The 20,193-nt window shown below is 47.9% G+C and overlaps 1 protein-coding gene across 1 annotated transcript; it reads right to left on the reverse strand.

The window, feature by feature from the left end:
• Positions 1–708: 708 nt before the first annotated feature.
• LOC311427349 (endoplasmic reticulum aminopeptidase 1-like) lies at positions 709–7,187 on the reverse strand (the record flags this gene model as incomplete). Its single annotated transcript, XM_084504660.1, has 8 exons — positions 7,029–7,187; positions 5,205–5,339; positions 4,503–4,623; positions 3,987–4,141; positions 3,321–3,434; positions 1,504–1,635; positions 838–958; positions 709–719 (listed from the first exon to the last, which is right to left on the reverse strand). The coding sequence occupies exons 1-8, from the start codon at positions 7,035–7,037 to the stop codon at positions 709–711; spliced, it is 798 nt and encodes a 265-aa protein (XP_084360786.1). The 5' UTR covers positions 7,038–7,187.
• Between the last annotated feature and the right edge of the window lie 13,006 nt (positions 7,188–20,193).

The raw sequence follows: 20,193 nt of genomic DNA on the forward strand, positions 1-20,193 counted from the left end.
CCCGCAGGGTGCAGAGCAGCAGCGCCGACCCTCCCAACATGGCCGCCCCGCTGCGCCTCCCTCCCTCCCTCCCTCCCTCCCTCCCTCCCTCCTTCCCTCCCTCCCTCCCGTTGGGCGCCGCGCTTAAATGTCCGTGTTTGCACTTTTAGGTGGGTTTGCAAAGGTAAAGCTTGGACGACATCTTCTTACCGGTGAAAAAGTTGCAATAAAAATCATGGACAAGCTTGGATACGTAAGAAGAGGAGGAAGATGGAGTGCATAGACAATGAATTTAGTAGCTAAGAACTTCATAAAAACTGCTGTAAATTTGTAAGCTCAGCATAGTTAAGTTTCGATTGGAACATGGGATATCAATGACAACTCTGGCTGTTCTTTTTCGGGACACTTTTACATAGTTAGTGACATCTCTTTAAATAGTGCTGTTTTCCGGTCAGCCCTAGGCACAGAGGTAGGATTTCTGTCTGTACACAAACCGATGCCACAGCACAGTATAGTAACATGAGAGGACTCAGATAAATACCAAACTCTCAAGTACTGATGAGTAAAAAACTAGATGCTTACTGCATTTGAAGATGACTGTTGATTCCTTCTGCAAAAGCCATCACCTTGTTGTTCACTTTTATCGGTACCTGCTGTGGGACAAATCTGTAGAAGAAAGTTTTGGTCATCTGTTTTTGATATCATTACCATAAGTATTGGTCACAGGCCTCATTGATATACTACAAAAACACACTATTCACAAAAAGCTATGAAATTTGGGGGGAAAAAAAAAAAAAGTAAAAAAAAAAAAAAAAAAAGAAAAAAAAAGAGAATAAGAAATACTTGCATTTGTCATACTGTTCCACAAATCTTCACTTTTTGCGTTTTGATAGCTGTACTTCTGCAGGTACTGCACAAGTCCAGCTTTAAAAACATCATCAGTCAGGTAGTCTTTCAACATATTTAATATATAGGATCCCTGAAAAAAAGTGTGACAAAATGTTTACAAAACCACTCCCTAGATAGCAAGATGCTTCTTTCAGAAATTTTTCAGCAGGCTAACCTAAACAGCAGTTCAATTTTGTATGTCTGTCTGATGAGAAATAATTGGGGTTTATATATATTTAAACGGTAATTTGGCTTTCCTTATTTCCTTAAATATATTTTGGATTGAGTAAAATATGTTATTATTTTTTCAATTACTATATAGAGCAGGCTCCAATGAAAAACGCTGGTTGGTTTAAGCACCTAAAATAATGTTTTAATGTTTAAATTGATACACAATAGGTAAGAAGGGGCAAAAACCTCCTCTTTTTATAGATGGAACAGGAAACCACAATTTGAACTACATGCAGGAGTTTTGGACTAGGATTGAGATAGAATATAAAGATCAGAACAACATTAAAAATTATATTAACACCACGGTTCAGGGATGTTTTGTATAAAGGACTGACTGAAATCAGTACAATGCAGATGTATAGTACAATCAGTACAACTGAGAATGAAATCAGTTACAGATTTTACCTTCACATAAGAAACATCATCAAACATTTCTAAAATTTGAGCTGGATCTTCCACAGGAGTAGACACAGGATGTAATGAATTTAATGCATCCACTTCCATGGCATCAAAACAGTTTGATAAGAAATAATCTTCCTAATAGGAGACAAAAATGATTATTACTACCAAATTTTGCTTAGTGACTACTGAATTCCTATTAGTTCATATTTCAGTCCATTCTACATGATGTTGAAATCCCATAAGGAAAGCCAAACATATCTTTGGTTTCATTACAGAGCTGGACAGGATAGGCAAGGCAAGGCAAGGCAAGGCAAGGCAAGGCAGGGCAAGGCAAGGCAAGGCAAGGCAAGGCAAGGCAAGGCAAGGCAAGGCAAGGCAAGGCAAGGCAAGGCAAGGCAAGGCAAGGCAAGGCAAGGCAAGGCAAGGCAAGGCAAGGCAAGGCAAGGCAAGGCAAGGCAAGGAAAGGAAAGGAAAGGAAAGGAAAGGAAAGGAAAGGAAAGGAAAGGAAAGGAAAGGAAAGGAAAGGAAAGGAAAGGAAAGGAGAAAGGAAAGGAAAGGAAAGGAATATAGAGAGGCAAACTACCTCTACCCTTCTAAACCAACTTTAATACTCCAGCTAGTGAGACTTAAAAATAACTCCAAAAAGACATGCACACGTTCCAAAAGTTTGATGACAAAATGAATGGTTAGTAACCACAAAACAAAGCAAAGGGGAAAAAAAAAAAAAAAAAAAAAAAAAAAAAAAAAAAAAGCAAATGATGAATTCCTTCATTATTATATTGCTTCATTATTTTTCCACTGCAGTTTTATGGCAAGTTTCTGCATAGATCTTCCCAGTGCACTGTTCGTTTCACTACTTTGAACTAGGCATACTTGCAAAGTTTCATATATTGAACCTGTGCTAAAGCTAGCGGGAGGATTTGGGGGTCTTCGTTAGGATTTAAGTCTGACTATACATGAGGGAAAAAAAATACATAATTTCATAGAATCATAGAATACCCCGAGTTGGAAGGGACCCATAAGGATCATCAAGTGCAACTCCTGGCACCGCACAGGTCTTCCCAAAAAGTCAGACCACATGACTAAGAGCACAGTCCAATCGCTCCTTCAACTCCGACAGGCTTGGTGCTGTGACTACTTCCCTGGGAAGCCTGTTCAGGTGTGCGACTACCCTCTCGGTGAAGAACCTCTTCCTGTTGTCCAGCCTGAACCTCTCCTGCCACAGCTTGACACCATTTCTGCAGGTCCTATCACTGGTGATTACACAGAATAGGTCGGTGCCTGCCTCTGCACTCCCCCTCGTGAGGAAGCTGTAGACCGCGATGAGGTCCCCCCTCAGCCTCCTCTTCTCCAGGCTGAACAGGCCCAGTGCCCTCAGCCTCTCCTCATACGTCTTCCCCTCTAGGCCCTTCGCCATCTTTGTAGCCCTCCTCTGGACACTCTCCAACACTTTTGCATCCTTTTTGTACTGCGGTGCCCAGAACTGCACACAGTGCTCGAGGTGAGGCCACACCAGCGCAGAGTAGAGCGCGACAATCACCTCCCTTGACTAACTAGCAATGCCTTTATACTTTCCGAAGTCTAAATAGCTTTTGAAAAGAGAATATACTTTGATTGCAATCATTAACTTCCATCACCAGTTTTTGAAGTAATTAGATACAATAAAATCAATATTCTTACCCTTCGAGTTAAGATCAGACAATTCTTTCAAAGGGAAAGCAAAAACTATTTCACAGCACAAACATGCTTGGCCTTCACCCTTACAAATTAGTGGACTTAGAATGCAAATATAAAATAAAAATACAGTAAATGCTGCTTACAGCTTTCAGTTCTGGATGGGTAATGTTGACCGACACAAACTCCATGAATTTTGCAAACCCTTCATTTAACCACAGGTCATTCCACCACTCCATGGTAACTAGGTTGCCAAACCACTGAAACAACAGCAACAACAATTTTAATTTAAATACACGGTTTTTCACAAAAGCTGCTACTGACTGATATGAAATTGAATTTATAGCATGTCACTGACATTTAAGGCACATTTTTGTAGTAATGCAGCTTACTCTGGCCTCTTTCTATTTCATTTCTTATTTTAATGGTAATACTCTACAGCATGGGTTTCCATTACAATTCCATGAAACTTTATACATAAACCAGGTTTGATAGGAGAGCCACGCATAAACCTGTAACAATTCTTAACTTTTTTACCTATATTCATGGCTTGCAATTAATTTCAAGGGTTAGCAATGGTGCAAAGTCCCCAGAGCACTACAGCTACTGAACTATACAGATTTTGGTTACAGCCCTGCATGTCTATGAAGCCCAACGAGACTTTATTGGGAACAGTCGCGTGATTCACGGATGAACACCCTCAAACCGAAACAGCTCTTTTCAGTCTATATTCTCAAATATCTCTCCATCCACACAGCTGTGACAACTCTGTGGGTCCCTTCTGATCCTTTATTGTTGCTCCTAAATCTCACCTGATGAGCCAGTTCATGGGCTATTATCATAGTAATCCAAAGTCTAGAAGATGCTGAGGATTTATCAGGGTCATACAACAATGCGGATTCCCAATATGTGGTCAGTCCCCAGTTTTCCATAGCACCAGACTGGAAATCAGGAATAGCTGCTAAATCTGGTGGAGGGGGGAGGAAGGAGGAGGGGGGGAGGGTAGCATTAATAAACTGCTAGGATTGTTTGACCCAGTAAAGAACCCAGTCACCTGCTCATCCCACTTCACAACAGCTCCCACATCACACCTTCTTTAAGGCTTCTCCTAAATGTAACAGCAAAAACATACCTTTAACAAGTTCTCTATAGAAGGATTTTCCATTCTCAGTGAAGCTTTTCAACATACTCTTAAGTTACACGAAGCAGACAGTTTAAAAACATGGGAGCCAAAATTGTCCCAGTCTTACCTAACTCATTGATTTTATGCAATTTTACTCTCTATTCTTAATGCTATTCTTGAATACATTAAATTAGGTAACACTTACCTTGTTTAGGTAAGGGATATGAAATGCTGAAGTAATCCTCATAAAAGTCTAAAAGTTTTACTGCCGCATCCAGGGCATAATCAGCTTGGTGGATCTTCTCTGGTACCGTGTATACAGAAATCTACAGTAAACAAGCAGGCAGTATTTAAATGCCAGCATCAAAAGTTTACAGAATTTGTTCTTTAACATAGGTGCGTGAGTGGTCATGAAAAGTGACAGTAGAGCACATACCTAACAGCTTTCATACAAAAGTTACTTTTAAAAAATCCAGATACAGATATGTTCAAAATTAGAAATGAGAATTTTACTTTATCCTCCAGAACCACCATGCCTGTAAAAGGACATCTATACCTTCCATCCCCTACCAAGACAGAGCTGTTTAACTACCACTGTTCTGTTTTATTCCTGATTCTCCTATAAAACTATATTTAATTTCCTTTTAATTAAACAGTCTTACCTGAAACAACATTACCAATGCACGTAAGTATATAAAAAGAAAGCATATTACCAAAAACTTTTGGAATTAGTAAAATTAGTCTTAATGCAAACTAATAATCCAATTACAAAGTCAACGTTTTTCTCTCCTCTCGTTCATGTAAAACTTCACAATGTATAAATCCAACAATTTAGCTTGAAAGTACACTATATGTTTCCATATAGATTTTGTTATAAAATAAGCTCTTAGAAAATCAGAATAGTTACATTAACTCCATGACTGGATATTTTGCTGATGGACTTGAAATCGGAAACAATAAAGGCCACGAGGTAGGTACTCATCTTGACACTGGTATCAAAATGGTCTTCAACAAGCCATGAATTTATATTCACAGTCTTCATCTAAAAAAAGACAAGCACAGCTCATCATCCGGTAGTACCTCTAAGGACTTTGGCACCAAAAATCAATGTGTTTCTTTTCAGTTGCACTAAGACAATTTTAAAGACAAGTTGGAAAGAAGTCAACCTTGTGCCAGCCCGTCCCCACACAAAGAAAACAGAAACATACAGGTAGTTTCACTCGTAAGTGTTACTTCAACATTGCTAAAACTAGATAAAGATACTCATTCAAAAGCTTTAATTTTCCTCAGTGTCTGCCAGCACATCGATCTAATTAAGATCACACTTGAGTTGATCAGAAGTTGTCTAAATCTAAACATCACTTGTTACACATGAGAGAAATAAATTACTCCAAACAATGACTCAGCTCTCTCAGATATCTATTTCAAGACAAAATGAGTCGCCTGTTAGAGTTTTCCCTTTTGATTCGCCTTAGGTAACTAACATAGACTTGGAGTATATTTAGCCACATTGGAATACTAATACTGGCACCCACCATTCATTCATTATTTTATCCACTTTTCAATGCAAGAACTGTTTTGTTTGATAGTTTGTTTTTAACCAACTTCCAAAAGACTTCATTTTTTTGAAATGTACTTGGTGTATGGGGAGGCGTTATTCCCTCATTTAAAAGGGTTAGTTTCCTGGCAAATAACGAATCAACAATGCAGAAGAATTTGTGAAGAATCTCTTATGCACAGAGTAAGACCAAATGTATGACATGTGACCCACCCTACATACGCCTACATATTTGTAACTGCAAACCATATTTGTAGGTATTACACATACTCCACTTTCACAGACATTTTTTGAAGGCCAAAATAACCTTTTTTTGTTGTTGTTTAATATATATATATATATATATATATATATAGTTATATATATATATATATATATATATTGTTATATATATATAATATATATATATAACAATATATATATTATATAATATATATAATATTATATTATATATATTATTCAGGACCATATATATATATATATATATAAAAATATATATATATATATATATATATATATATTTATATATATAATATATAAATATATTATTATTTATCCCTGGAAGTCTTCTATCCCTGGAAGTCTTCAAAAGACGCTTAGATGTACAGCTTAGGGATATGGTTTAGTGGAGGGCTGTTAGCGTTAGGTTGGAGGTTGGACTCGATGACCTTGAGGTCTCTTCCAACCTAGAAAATTCTGTGATTCTGTGATTCTGTGATAATATATATAATATTATATTATATATATTATTCAGGACCATATATATATATATATATATGGTCCTGAATAATATTGTGTCCGTATTCAGATACATTTTAATATTAATTCTTATAGAATATAAGATACATTTACACTTATAGATACATTTTAATATTAATTCTTAAAATCTAAGACAAAGACTGAAAGCATTTTATGGGTAAAATAAAGGTTAGCGAGATTACATTGTTCTCAAACCACTGCAGAGAACAGGAACCCCTAGGATGCAACATCTGTTGCATTCCTTTATAACTGTGTATCAACACTACCAGCAATCATTTACTCTCAGAAAAGAACTGACACAATCTTTAGCTCAATATTCCCATGAACAGCAACTTCCTAGGTATTCTCTTCTCCTTTTACTTTCTTTTTTAAAGGTCATCAAGCAACAGCACAACATTGAATGTATCCACCTACAAGGGGCATATTGGACAGCGCAAGGTGCTTTGGTTCCCTCCTAATCTTAACTGAAAATCTGGCTTTGAAAGCTGCTTCATCGAAACACGGGAAGGCTGTTCTTGCAAATGTTGGCTCAAAATGCGTTGCTGCGAGCACTCTAAGGAAAAAAGAGAAAACCTTTAGTCCACATGCCTTCATATGCACAGTGTTCACCACCTTGTGTGAAAATCAAGTAATTTCACAGAATCACAGAATTTCTAGGTTGGAAGAGACCTCAAGATCATCGAGTCCAACCTCTACCTAACGCTAACAGTCCCCACTAAACCATATCCCTAAGCTCTACATCTAAACGTCTTTTAAAGACTTCCAGGGATGGTGACTCCACCACTTCCCTGGGCAGCCTGTTCCAATGCCTAAAAACCCTTTTAGTAAAGAAGTTCTTCCTAAGATCCAACCTAAAACTCCCCTGGCGCAACTTTAGCCCATTTCCCCTCGTCCTGTCACCAGGCACGTGGGAGAACAGGCCAACCCCCACCTCGCTACAGCCTCCCTTGAGGTACCTGTAGAGAGCGATAAGGTCGTCACTGAGGCTCCTTTTCTCCAGGCTGAACAAGCCCAGCTCCCTCAGCCGCTCCTCGTAGGACTTGTTCTCCAGGCCCCTCACCAGCTTCGTTGCCCTTCTCTAGGCCCGCTCGAGCACCTCGATGTCCTTCTTGTAGCGAGGGGCCCAAAACTGAACACAGTACTCGAGGTGCGGCCTCACCAGAGCCGAGTACAGGGGGACGATCACCTCCCTAGCCCTGCTGGCCACACTGTTCCTGATACAGGCCAGGATGCCGTTGGCCTTCTTGGCCACCTGAGCACACTGCTGGCTCATATTCAGCCGACTATCCACCATCACTCCCAGGTCCTTCTCTGCCTGGCAGCTCTCCAACCACTCGTCTCCCAGCCTGTAGCTCTGCAATAAGCGCCCCAGGTGCAGGACCCGGCACTTGGCCTTGTTGAACTTCATGCAGTAGTCCTCAGCCCATCGATGCAGCCTATCCAGATCCTCCTGCAGAGCCTTCCTACCCTCGAGCAGATCGACACACGCACCTAACTTGGTGTCATCTGCAAACTTACTGAGGGTGCACTCGATGCCCTCGTCCAGATCATCAAGATATTAAAGAGGACCGGCCCCAGCACCGCGCCCTGGGGGACGCCACTAGTGACTGGCCTCCAACTGGACTTGGCTCCATTCACCACGACTCTTTGGGCCCGGCTATCCAGCCAGTTTCTAACCCAACGAAGCGTGCGCCACTCCAAGCCAAGAGCAGCCAGTTTCTTGAGGAGAATGCTGTGGGAGACGGTGTCAAAAGCCTTGCTGAAGTCAAGGTAGACCACATCCACAGCCTTTCCCTCGTCCACCCAGCGCGTCACTTTGTCATAGAAGGAGATCAGGTTCGTCAAGCAGGACCTGCCTTTCATAAACCCATGCTGACTGGGCCTGATCGCCTGCTTGCCCTGCAAGTGCTGCGTGAGGACTCTCAAGCTAACCTGCTCCATGAGCTTCCCTGGCACTCAGGTCAAACTGACAGGCCTGTAGTTTCCCGGGTCTGCCCTCCGGCCCTTCTTGTAGATGGGCGTCACATTTGCTAGCCGCCAGTCAACTGGGACCTCCACCGATCGCCAGGACTGCTGATAAATGATGGACAGTGGCTTGGCCAGCTCCTCTGCCAGTTCACTCAGTACCCTTGGGTGGATCCCATCCGGCCCCATCGACTTGTGCACATCCAAGTGCCGTAGCAGGTCACCAACCAGCTCTTCATGGATGGTGAGGGCCACATCCTGCTCCCCATCCCCTTCCACCAGCTCAGGGTACTGGGTATCCAGAGAACAACCGGTAGTGCCGCTAAAGACTGAGGCAAAGAAGGCATTGAGCACCTCCGCCTTTTCCTCATCTCTTGTAACTAAGTGCCGTGGTTCCGCTGGAGTGGGCAGCCGAGCTCCGCCACAGCCGCTCTCTCACTCCCCCTCCTCAAAGAGGAATGGGGAGAAAATATGTGAAAAGGGCTCAAGGGTTGAGACAAGGATGAGAAAATCACTCAGTAATTATTGTAACGGGCAAAACAGACTCGGCATAAGGAGATAGTAAGATTTATTGCCTATTAACTAACAAGCTAGAGAAGTGAGAAACAAAGGAAAGAAACCAAAAGCACCTTCCCCCCATCCACCCTCTTCCACCTCCTCCCCCCAAGCGGCGCAGGGGAACGGGGGAATGGGGGTTATGGTCAGTCTACAGCGCTTCTTCTCTGCCGCTCCTTCTCGGTCACTCTCGTCCCTTGTGCTGTGGGGTCCCACCCACGGGATGCAGTCCTTGATGAACTGATCCGGCGTGGGCTTCCCACAGGCAGCAGCTCTTCCAGAACTGCTCCAGATATGGGTCCGTACCACGGGGTCCATCCCTCAGGAGAAAACTGCTCCAACCTGGCTCCCCTACGGGCAGCAGCTCCTGCTGGGTCACCTGCTCCTTCGTGGGCTCCTCTCCACGGGCCACAGGTCCGGCCCGGAATCTGCTCCGGCAGGGGTCTTCCACAGGCGGCAGCCTCCGTTGGTGCAGGGCCACCTACTCCACCGTGGTCTCCTCCACGGGCTGCAGCGGGGGACCCTGCTCCACCGTGGTACTCCATGGGCTGCAGGGGGACATCCTGCTTCGCCATGCTCCTCACCACAGGCCGCAGGGGACTTCTGCTCCGGCGCCTGGAGCACCTCTCCCCCTCCCTCTACACTGACCTTGGCACCTGCAAGGCTGTTCTCTCAATCCCGGCTGCTGTGAGGCGCAGCGTTTTTTTCCCTGTCTTAAATATGCTCTCACAGAGGCGCAAAACAACATCGCTTACTGGCTCAGCTCTGGAAAACAATGGGGCCCTTCCCAAACATGGGGCAGCTTCTAGATCTTTCTCACAGAAACCACCCCTATGGCCCCCTGCTACCAAAACCTTGCCACGTAAACCCACTACACCAAGTTTCCCCCCGCATCCAGTAAAGGATGGAGATTCTCCTTAGTCCTCCTTTTTGTGTTGATGTATTTATAGAAACGTTTTTTGTTATCTTTAACGGCAGTAGCCAGATTGAGCTCCAGATGAGCTTTGGCCTTCCTAATTTTGTCCCTGCACGGCCTCGCTACATCCTTATAGTCCTCCCTAGTGGCCTGCCCACTATTCCAAAGATTATAAACCCTCTTTTTTCTCCTAAGATCAAGCCACAATTCTCTGTTGAGCCAGGCTGGTCTTCTTCCCTGCCAGCTCGTCTTTGGGCACGTGGGAACAGACCGTTCCTGCGCCATTAAGATTTCCCTCTTGAAGAGCGCCCAGCCTTCCTGGACCCCTCTGCCCTTCAGAACCGCCTCCCAAGGGTCTCCACCAACCAGTGTCCTGAGCAGCTCAAAGTCAGCCCTCCGAAAGTCCAATACAGCGGTTTTACTGGTCCCCTTCCTGGCCTCGCCAAGAATAGTGAACTCCACCATTTCGTGGTCACTCTGCCCAAGACAGCTCGCGACAATCACATCCTCCACCAGTCCTTCTCTGTTTGTGAAGAGAAGGTCTAGCGGGGCGCAACCCCTGGTAGGCTCACTAACCAGCTGCGTCAGGAAGCTATCTTCCACACTCTCCAGAAACCTCCTGGACTGCTTTCTCAGGGCTGTGTTGTGCTTCCAGGATATGTCAGGGAAGTTGAAGTCCCCCACGAGTACAAGAGCTGACGATTTCGCAACTTCTGCCAGCTGCCTGTAGAACTCCTCATCAGTCTCCTCATCCTGGTTCGGCGGTCTATAGCAGACCCCGACCAGGACGCTAGCCTTGTTGTCCCTGCCGATCCTAACCCAAAGGGACTCGACCTTGTCATTCCCAGCCTCGAGTTCTACAACATCGAAAGGCTCTCTAATATAGAGAGCCACAGCCCCACCCCTTCTGTGCTGCCTGTCCCTTCTGAAGAGCTTATAGGCAGGCATTGCAGCACTCCAGTCATGAGACTGGTCCCACCACGTCTCCGTGATGGCAACCAAGTCGTAGCCTGCCTGCTGCACGATGGCTTCCAGCTCCTCCTGTTTGTTACCCATGCTGCGCGCATTGGTGTAGATGCACTTCAGCTGGGCCATTACCTTATCCCCCGGCCTTGCCATTGCTCCCCCTGGCACAGCCCCAACAATCCTTGCTTCAGCCCCATCCCCCTTCCTACCTAGTTTAAAGCCCTCTCAATGAGCCCTGCCAGCTCCTGGCCCAGGATCCTTTTTCCCCTAAAAGATAGCGACCCGTCTGAGGCCATCAGGCCAGGTGCTGAGTCAAGTGCCCCATGATCGAAAAAAAACAAGATTTCTGCGTTGGCACCAGCCCCGGAGCCACGTGTTTAACAGGTGGGCTTTCCGTGTCCTCTTTGTTCCCCTCCCTGCCACCGCAGGGATGGATGAAAACACCACCTGCACTCCCGCTCCATCCACTAACCGACCCAGCCCCCTAAAGTCTCGTTTGATAGCCTTCAGGCTTCTCTCCTCAATGTTGTCACTGCCCGCCTGGACTACCAAAAGAGGATAATAGTCAGAGGGGCGTACCAGGTTGGGAAGCTTCCTGGCAACGTCCCTGACCCTGGCCCCAGGGAGGCAGCACACTTCCCTACGGGTAGGGTCAAGCCGACAAATAGGGCCCTCTGCTCCCCTAAGAATCGAGTCTCCAACAACAATAACCCTCCTGTCTTTCTTGGTGGAGGCAGTCCTGAGGCGTGGAGTCGACCTCCTCGCCCTAGGCATCCTCCTGGGCCCGACCATCCTCTCTCTGCCCGACGGCTACAGGGCAGGGGGTCCACCCCCATTTGGGATGTCTCACCTCGGTACCTCTCCTTGAGGCCCTGCAGGGAGTTACTGCACAAGTCTATCTCTCGCTCACACTCCCTGATGGCCCTCAACCTCTCCACCTCCTCCTTGAGCTCCGCCACCATGCGGACCAGGTCATCCACCTGCTCGCACCTCACGCACGCACTTTCTCTGCCTCCCGCCAATGGCAGCAACAGGTTCAGACACTCCTCGCATCCGGAGACCTGAACTGCTGCATAAATTTCACATTTATGAGATAATTTAAGTACTTTCAAAATCTTTGGCATGCTAAGAATTATCATTTCTCAATCAGTGGTGGGAAACAGAAGTGGATACATAAAGCTTCTTGACCAACCCCCTGATAAGGGGTTCTGCAATAAGAGACAACTTGTCAGAGCCCAGCGAGTCCCCGGACTCTTCCTCTCCCATCACTGCAGGACGGCTGGACGTGTTGGTGGATTAAGGCCTGCTAAGGCTACAGCCAAGAACCCCACAGCCCAGAAAAGGACCCAGCTCTCCAGCTTCACACAGGGCTTCGCCAGCCATCAGCCTTCCTTGCTGCATGGGCACACAGCTGGCTTATGTTCAACGTGGTGTCCACCAGGAACCTCAGGTCATTTTCTGCCAGGCTGCTCTCCAGCAGGGTGCCCATAGCATGTCCAGGTGCCTGGCGTTGTTATTCCACAGGTACAGGACTTGCAACAGCTCCACGAGATTCCTGCCAGCCTTAAAGGAGTCCTTGCAAAGGAGTTCAAATGAAAATACGCTCTGTCATCACGGTGGGCTGGTGGTCCGTTCCAAGCGTTTCTAACCACTCCTGTGGCACAGAAGTAAGTTCCTGGGTCCATGTGTACCACTGCTGAAGGACAAAACCACCCAAGGAATGCTGGAAACTCTAGGATGACCAAGGCAGATGACCAGAGCAGAACAACTACCAAAAGAGTTTCTCACCCTAGAGATCTTTTTACTAGAGATCTGCAGCAAGAGCAGATCTCTAGTAAAGGACAACAGGCTCAGATATCTCTGCAATAAGAACTGACAATGGAAAAGAAGGTCCTCGGTGGTGGTGCTGGTAACCTCTCCCCAGGAGCATCACCAACATCAGGACGAAGGTACAATTTGAGATCTCAGATACAGACCTGCTAGCCTGGTAGCCCGATCTTTTTCTTCTCACAGAATCACAGAATTGAAGGGGTTGGAAGGGACCTGAAGAGGTCATTGGGTCCAACCCCCCTGCCAAAGCAGGTTCCTCAGAGCAGGCTGCCCAGGGAGGCATCCAGATGGGCCTTGAATATCTCCAGAGAAGGAGACTCCACAACCTCCCTGGGCAGCCTGTCCCAGTGCTCCGTCACCCGCACCATGAAGAAGTTCTTTTGTATACTCATGTGGAACTGCCTGGGCTCCATTTTGTGGCCATTGCCACTTGTCCAGTCCTCACAAACCACTGAAGAGAGGTTGGCCATGTTATAAACATAAATAGGATCCCTCCCTCAGTCTTCTTTTCCCCAGGCTGAACAGACCCAGGTCTCTCAGCCTTTCCTCATAGGGAAGATGCTCCAGGCCCCGTATCATCTTCCTTGCCCTCAGCTGGACTCTTTCCAGGAGATCCCTGTCTTTTTTGTACCGGGGAGCCCAGAACTGGACACAGTACTCCAGGTGAGGCCTGACCAGGGCAGAGTAGAGAGGGAGGATCACCTCCCCTGCCCTGCTGGCCACGCTCCTTTTCATGCACGTCATGATCCCATGGGCCCTGTTGGCCACGAGGGCACACTGCTGGCTCATGGTCAACCTGTCGTCCACCAGGACCCCCAGGTCCTTCTCCTCAGAGCTCCTCTCCAGCAGGTCATCCCCCAGCCTGTACTGATACATGTGGCTGTTCCTTCCCAGGTGCAGGACTCTACACTTGCTCTTGTTAAACCTTGTTAGAAATGTTTTAACAATTCGTGTCCATAAAGAACAGTCCTGTCTGCCTCTGGGCCCTGCACTGGCAATTTAATTCTTGAACCACAGATGCAGTAGTGAGAGTGGGTAGCAAATACGAGTACTGCTGGCATATGTCTGTCTATGAGGAAGCCCATTCCTTCTTGTACTTGCTGCTCATCACTGCCCCCACTCAATATCTCCCTATCGAATTAATGTGATTCCAGCGGGTAACCTTACTTCTTCTAATGTCTTAGCCAATTCAGCATGTGTTGGTGCAGGTCTGTGCTTAAACCTCTGGGGTAAATGAGCAAAAAAATGCTCTATTACTTCCAAAGTAAAAGCAAATTTGTCTTGTCCCTGCCATGGTAATGTGACCAAAAGATATCTCGAACACCAACGACAGCCATCCTTTAAATCCTCCTGTATTAAGCAGATTAGGTATGTCAGACAGACTGGGTGCTGTGACAGTCAATGGTTTAGTAGCTGCATTCAACTTTCTGTAGTTTACTGTAAGCCATCATGTCCTTAACACTTGTAACTGGCCGTACTGGAGAATTAAAAGGGGAATGGATTTTTTTAACAGTTTCCCTCTCCACCAAATATTTTGTTAATTCACCTTTCACTGTCATCGCTAATTCTGGGGACAATCCCTTATTATACCCACACCAGAGGCTCAAACAGGTGCAGGAATCACCTCATCACCTACTTTTTTAAATCATTACCCTCATGGTCAACTCAGGGCCAGGAAGGTTTGACAGACCACCATTGTTCCTGTATGTGCTGGATTGGTTGTGATAGATTTAATTTTGTCCATAGTAGCTCATGTGGTGCTATGTTTAGATTTTTAATGGAAGTAGTGCTGCTAACAGACCAATGTTTTAGTTGTTTCTGCGTAGTGCGTACACGGAGTCGAGTTCTTTCCTCTTCCCAGGCTGCCTGCTAGCAAGTTGACTGGGAGTACAACAAGAAAAATTTTTTTAATCAACATTTGGTGTGATTTTCAGTATCACAACTGCTATGAGGACTGCAAGAAAAATGCTTGCCAGGTTTGCAGCATAATACCATTAGCCTGAATAAGTTATAAGGCAATAGAAGTCCCCTAGTAAAGGACGGTGTAAATGCCAAAACTTAATTGGACAAGCTGTTTCCTCCCGTGAGCAGATTATTCAGATTATTTCCTGTATTTCCTGTAACTGAAAAACAAACAAACAAACAAACAAAAACAAACAAACAAACAAACAACAATGTTTACTCCAAAATTTATCCATTTTAAGTAGAACACATACTTTAAAAGTCTGTTTCTGCTACAGTTATGTGAAAGATTTGATCCCAAGTCTTCATTCTATACAGTAGAATAAAAAAAAATAAATTTCAAAGGACAATTTTCAGCTTCACATTAAGGCCGGAGTCCACCTCATCTTGTAAGTCTCTTCTACCAGGTTAGAATATCACCACTAACACATTGGTACAATTCCTCTACAGCTAGTCAGCTCAGCTTTTGACATTTTTATTCCAATGGGACAGGAACTGATTCACTTCTTTCAAAGTTTGTGAAAAGTAATTCCCCCACGCTTATTTTATAGCCTGGCTGAGCGACGCACTGAAAGTTTTCCCTCCGCTATCAGAACATTTCAAAGCACGGAGTTCAGCCAGTGCATGAAATCTGTTGTTCAGCCAGACATCTTTAGGGCGAGTCTATTTTGCCTTTCAGAAATTCATAAGGATATCAGCATGGTAGAAAATATCAATAAAGTTTAGGAAACACAATGAAAGGAGGAAAAAGAAAAGGCAAATTTGAGCTTCAGAGCTGTACTGACAGATCTGAAATTCTGTGGGGATTCCGTAGGTTGGACAAGCACAGCAAAACTCACGCCTGAGAATAAGGGACCATGAGGCTGCCAATACGCTAAGGTTACTTACTGTATCAGCATGCTTAATTACAACAAAGTAACAACGTGTATTTCTTACCTCTGATATTAATTCCGATATACTCTCCCTGCTCTGGTTGTGAAACACGGAAAGCTCTGTCACGCAGTCCTCGTCAAGGTGTCCCTGCTGCAAGAACACGCACTATATTCAAGCATGAGGCTTTCAGGTTGTCTCACCGAGACACATCTGACCATGACACTGTTGTGATATGCCGCAGGCGGAGTCCCTAATTATCCAAGATTTCACATTTTGTATTTTAGTTAGCATCACGGCTAAATGTTGCCGTGAGTAAACGGAGAAAGTCACACAACTTCAGCAACTTCAGCATCTCGGCCCTCCTTGGTGAGAGGTTCTGAACTCACATAGGAAAGGCTGTGTGCAGATGAGATTTTTCACTTGAGTGGAAGCTACACTTTTATCTCTTCTTAAATATGCAAAGCTACATCAGGCATGCACGTCTTTGCCAGAGCCGCTTAAAACTGACGGTGCGTGTGCAACAAGCTGTTCTTTACCTAGACAAACAGCGGCAGCCAGTGGCCAGCAGGAGGCATTGGCAAACAATTGAGAGATGGTCAGGACAAACACTTTCAAAGTGGCCAAATTGTTAGCCGAACAAGCAACTCTCTGAGACATAGAAATGAGATAAACCATAAGCACGTCCAACATGCTTGTATGAAAACTTGTGTTTTGCTCCATCATGGGTTCCTTTCCACGGAGGAAGAATTTCAATCTTGTCTTCAAAAACCCATTAGTGAGATCCTTAGAAATGCATTGTAGGCAATTTCACAATGCTCAGGGGTTGGGGCCCTTGCTCAGTGAGGAGGGGCTGAAGCAAAGATGTTTGGTCAGACTGCAGAGGAGCCTCAGGGCAGCCTTCTCGTAACTACGAGGAGGGCAGCAAGACAAAGCCAAGCTATCTCAGCAGGGCATGGTGCGATGATGACAAACAGCAGGCACGGTGGTACAAATCACCACAGGGAGATGGCAATTCTTTGGGTGTTATGTAAGGGTGTTCTGGTGTCCCACAGACCTTGCTGATGCTGTTTTAAAATAATTAAAAAAGCGAGGTAGGAATTAAAATTAGTTCACTTATTGCGAACCCAGAAGAGTGGCTATTATTAAATTGGGAGAGAAAATACAGCACAAAGAGGCTGGAGATGAGAATGGTTGAATTAAAGGGCAGGGGAATGGGGAGAAAAAGAAACAAAAGAAACAATAAGGCCGCGGGGAAGCGCAGAGAGAAGGAAAAGGAAATATTCTCTACTTCCCATCAACGAGCGATGTTCAGCCATGGCCTGGGAAGCAGGGCATCAAAACACGTAGTGGTTGTTGAGGAGGAACAGCCCCCTGCCCCACGGCAGCTCCCCTGTTTATTGCTGAGTGTGGCATCAGGTGCTCTGGAATGTCCCTTTGGTTGGTTTAGGTCAGCTGCCCTATCGATGTCCCCTCCCCATCACTTGCCCACCCCCATTGATTTCTTTTGATGAAGTGGCCAACCATCTGGTTGCCCAAGGGAAGCCAGCTGATGGCACCTGTTTGGCTTTCAGCACAGCTTCAAGACTGTTTCTCCCTGTCTCCTTCTGGACAAATTGGGCAGCACACAGCTAGAGCAATGCATAATGCGATGGGTGAACAAGGGGCTGACGGGTCGCGCTCCAAGGGTTCTTGTAAATGGGGTTGCATCAGGCTGGTGGCCAGTCATAGGGGCTTGTGCAGGCCTCCGTTTTAGGGCCTGTTCTCTTCAGCCTGTTCTCTTCAGCGTTGTCCCGACTGACTCACATGTAGGACTTGAGGGCATATGGAGTCCGTTTAGGCATGATGCTAAACAGAAAGGAGTGGCTGACTCCATCGAGGGGAGGAAGGCTTTGCAGAGAGACCTTGACAAAGCAGAGAGCTGGGCAATCCCCAAGCATATGAGGTTTAGCAAGAGCGAGTGAGGGATTCCACGCCTGGCAAGGGGCAACCCTGGCTGTATGGACAGTCGGGGGGACGAGAGGCTGGAGCGCAGCCCTGCAGAGAGGGATCTGGGCGTTTTGGTCGATGGCAAGTTGAACGGGATTCAAGCAGGGGCCCTGGCAGCCAGGAGGGGCAACAGCATCCTGGGCTGCCTCCAGCACGGCATCGCCAGCTGGGCGGGGGCAGGGATTGCTGTGCTCTGCTCTGCGCTCTTTCAGCAGCGCCTCGAGTCCTGTCCTGGGTGCACTTTTGGGCAGCACACTAACAGAAGGACATCAGGTTATTGGAGAGTGTCCAAAGGAGGGCTTCGAAGTGGTGAAGGATCGGGAGAGTAAGATGGATGAGGAGCACATGAGGTCCGCGTGTTTGCTCAGCCTGCACGAGACTGAGGGGAGGCCTCATGGCGGCCAGCAGCTTCCTCACCAGGGCAGCAGAGGGGCTGGCGCTGAGCTCTGCTCTCTGGGGCCACTGACAAAACTCGAGGGAATGGCAAGGAGATGGGACAGTGGAGGGTCTGGCTGCAGGCGAGGAGAAGATTGTACACCAACACGGGGCTTGGCCACTGAAACAGGCCTCCCAGTGAAGTGGTCATGGCAGCCAAGCTGCCGGGGTTCACCAAATGTCTGGCAAGTGCTTTCAGACATGTGCTTTGGTTTTTGGGGGTCACCCAGAGCGCTGGGCTCTGAGGTCACCCAGCGATGGGCTGTGAGGTCAGCCAGCAATGGGCTGTGACCTCACGGCCCTCGCTGCTTATCTTGGGGCGCCGGCAGAGCCTGGCCCAGCCTGGCTCGTGCCTGGACTCCCGCTGAGCGTGTGTGCGAGGCTTGGAGTGCCGAGCAAGGATCTCTTGAGAGATTTGTTGGAGCTGTGCTGTGGGGCCGTCGGCAACTGCTCTCGGTGCCCGTCCCCGCAGCCAGTGCCTGCGTTTCCCCGGCCCTGCCTGGCTCAGGCAGCCGGGGCTGTGGAGGGAGTGCTCGCAGCAGTGCAGGTGAGCTGTGCGGGGACACGTGCCCCGGGGCTCGGCTTGGGGTTTTGTCCTGCTGAGGGGCCGGGGCACTGCCGCTGCCTGCCCTGGCTCAGCCACTGACCCTGACCTCTCTCCTTCTTGCAGCGCACATCAGCTGTCGCAGCGGTGCCAGCCAGGGGAAGCAGCTCCCCATCTGCAGCTCTCCCCAGCCCGCTGCAGCGAGCCGACACCATGGCAAGTGAGGCCCAGGACATCACTTGCCCTGTGTGCCAGGGGGTCCCCAAGGAGCCCAGCTACGTCCTCCCCTGTGTGCACCACTTCTGCTTCGGGTGCATCATGCGCTGGGCCAAGAGAAGCAGCACCTGCCCCCTCTGCAGGCAGCACATCACCTCCATCCGCTACTCCATCTGGGCGGAAGACGACTTCCTGGAGGTGCAGGTGGCCCCCGATGCAGAGGCGCAAGACGACAGCCCCCAGGACGAGCAGGGGGCTGCAGAGCCCATGCCCCAGCCTGCCGTGAGAGGCCTCCCGCCCGAGGAATGGGCAGCCCTCTTCAGGGAACACCTAGAAGTCCTCGGTCCGCTGCGCTCCTGGGTGCGCCAGCAAGCCAGGGAGCTGTTCGACGCTGCCTGGTGGGACCAGGACATGCTGGAGGCCAACATCGTCGCTTGGCTGTGCCGCTGTGGGCTCGATGAGCACGCCTTGGTGCAGGAGCTGCAGCCGTTGCTGCAGGGCCACACGGTGAGCTTTGTGCAGCGGCTCATCTCCATCATGGAGGAGACGTGCAGCGAGGAGTTCCTCGAGGAGCTGGGCTTCCTGGAACCGCGTCCTGCCAGCCAGCTCTACGTGTACAACGGCCCTGAGGTGGACCTCGAGGGCTCCCAAGACACCTGGGAGCCCGAAGACAGCCTGGAGGCCACCCCCAGCCCTGCTGCCTCCCCCCGGGACACTCCTGTCACCAGCCTGCTCTCCTCCAGCAGCGCGGAGGATTCGGACATCGAGGAGCTGCCCAGCACCTCCAGTGCCGCCCTGCCTGGGGGTCCTGGCCACCCGCGCGCTGCACCCATGCCTGAGGAGCAGGAGGAGCTCTTCTCAGAGCCTGAAGAGGAGGAAGCAGAACAGGCTGCGGTGCCGGGCACAAGCCACGGGCCCTCTCCTCCTGGCCAGGGCAGGGACAGCTCACCTGGGGGGCCGCGGCGCCCCCCGAAGAGGAGAGCCGACAGCGACCCGGACTCTCCCCAGCCCTGCAAGAGGCCCCCGCGCCTTTAGCAGGGCAAATGTGGTTGTCATCCCAATAAAGAGTTGTGACCCTGCCACAGACAGTGTCTTGGTCTTCTTCATAGAATCACGGAATCCTACAGTCATAGAAATGTCGAGTGGCTCAGGTTGGAAGGGGCCTCAAAGACCACCTAGTTCCACTCCCCCTGCCATGGCCAGGGGTGCCACCCACTGGATCTGGTTGCCCAGCCTGGTGATGGGCAATGCCTGCCCACTCGCTCAGGACCCACAGATCCATCTCCTCAGGCCCCCTGGCCTTGCGCATCACCATGTTCCTCCTTCCCCAC

This window comes from Aythya ferina (assembly GCF_964211825.1).
Source record: "Aythya ferina genome assembly, chromosome: Z".
Lineage (NCBI taxonomy): Eukaryota > Metazoa > Chordata > Aves > Anseriformes > Anatidae > Aythya > Aythya ferina.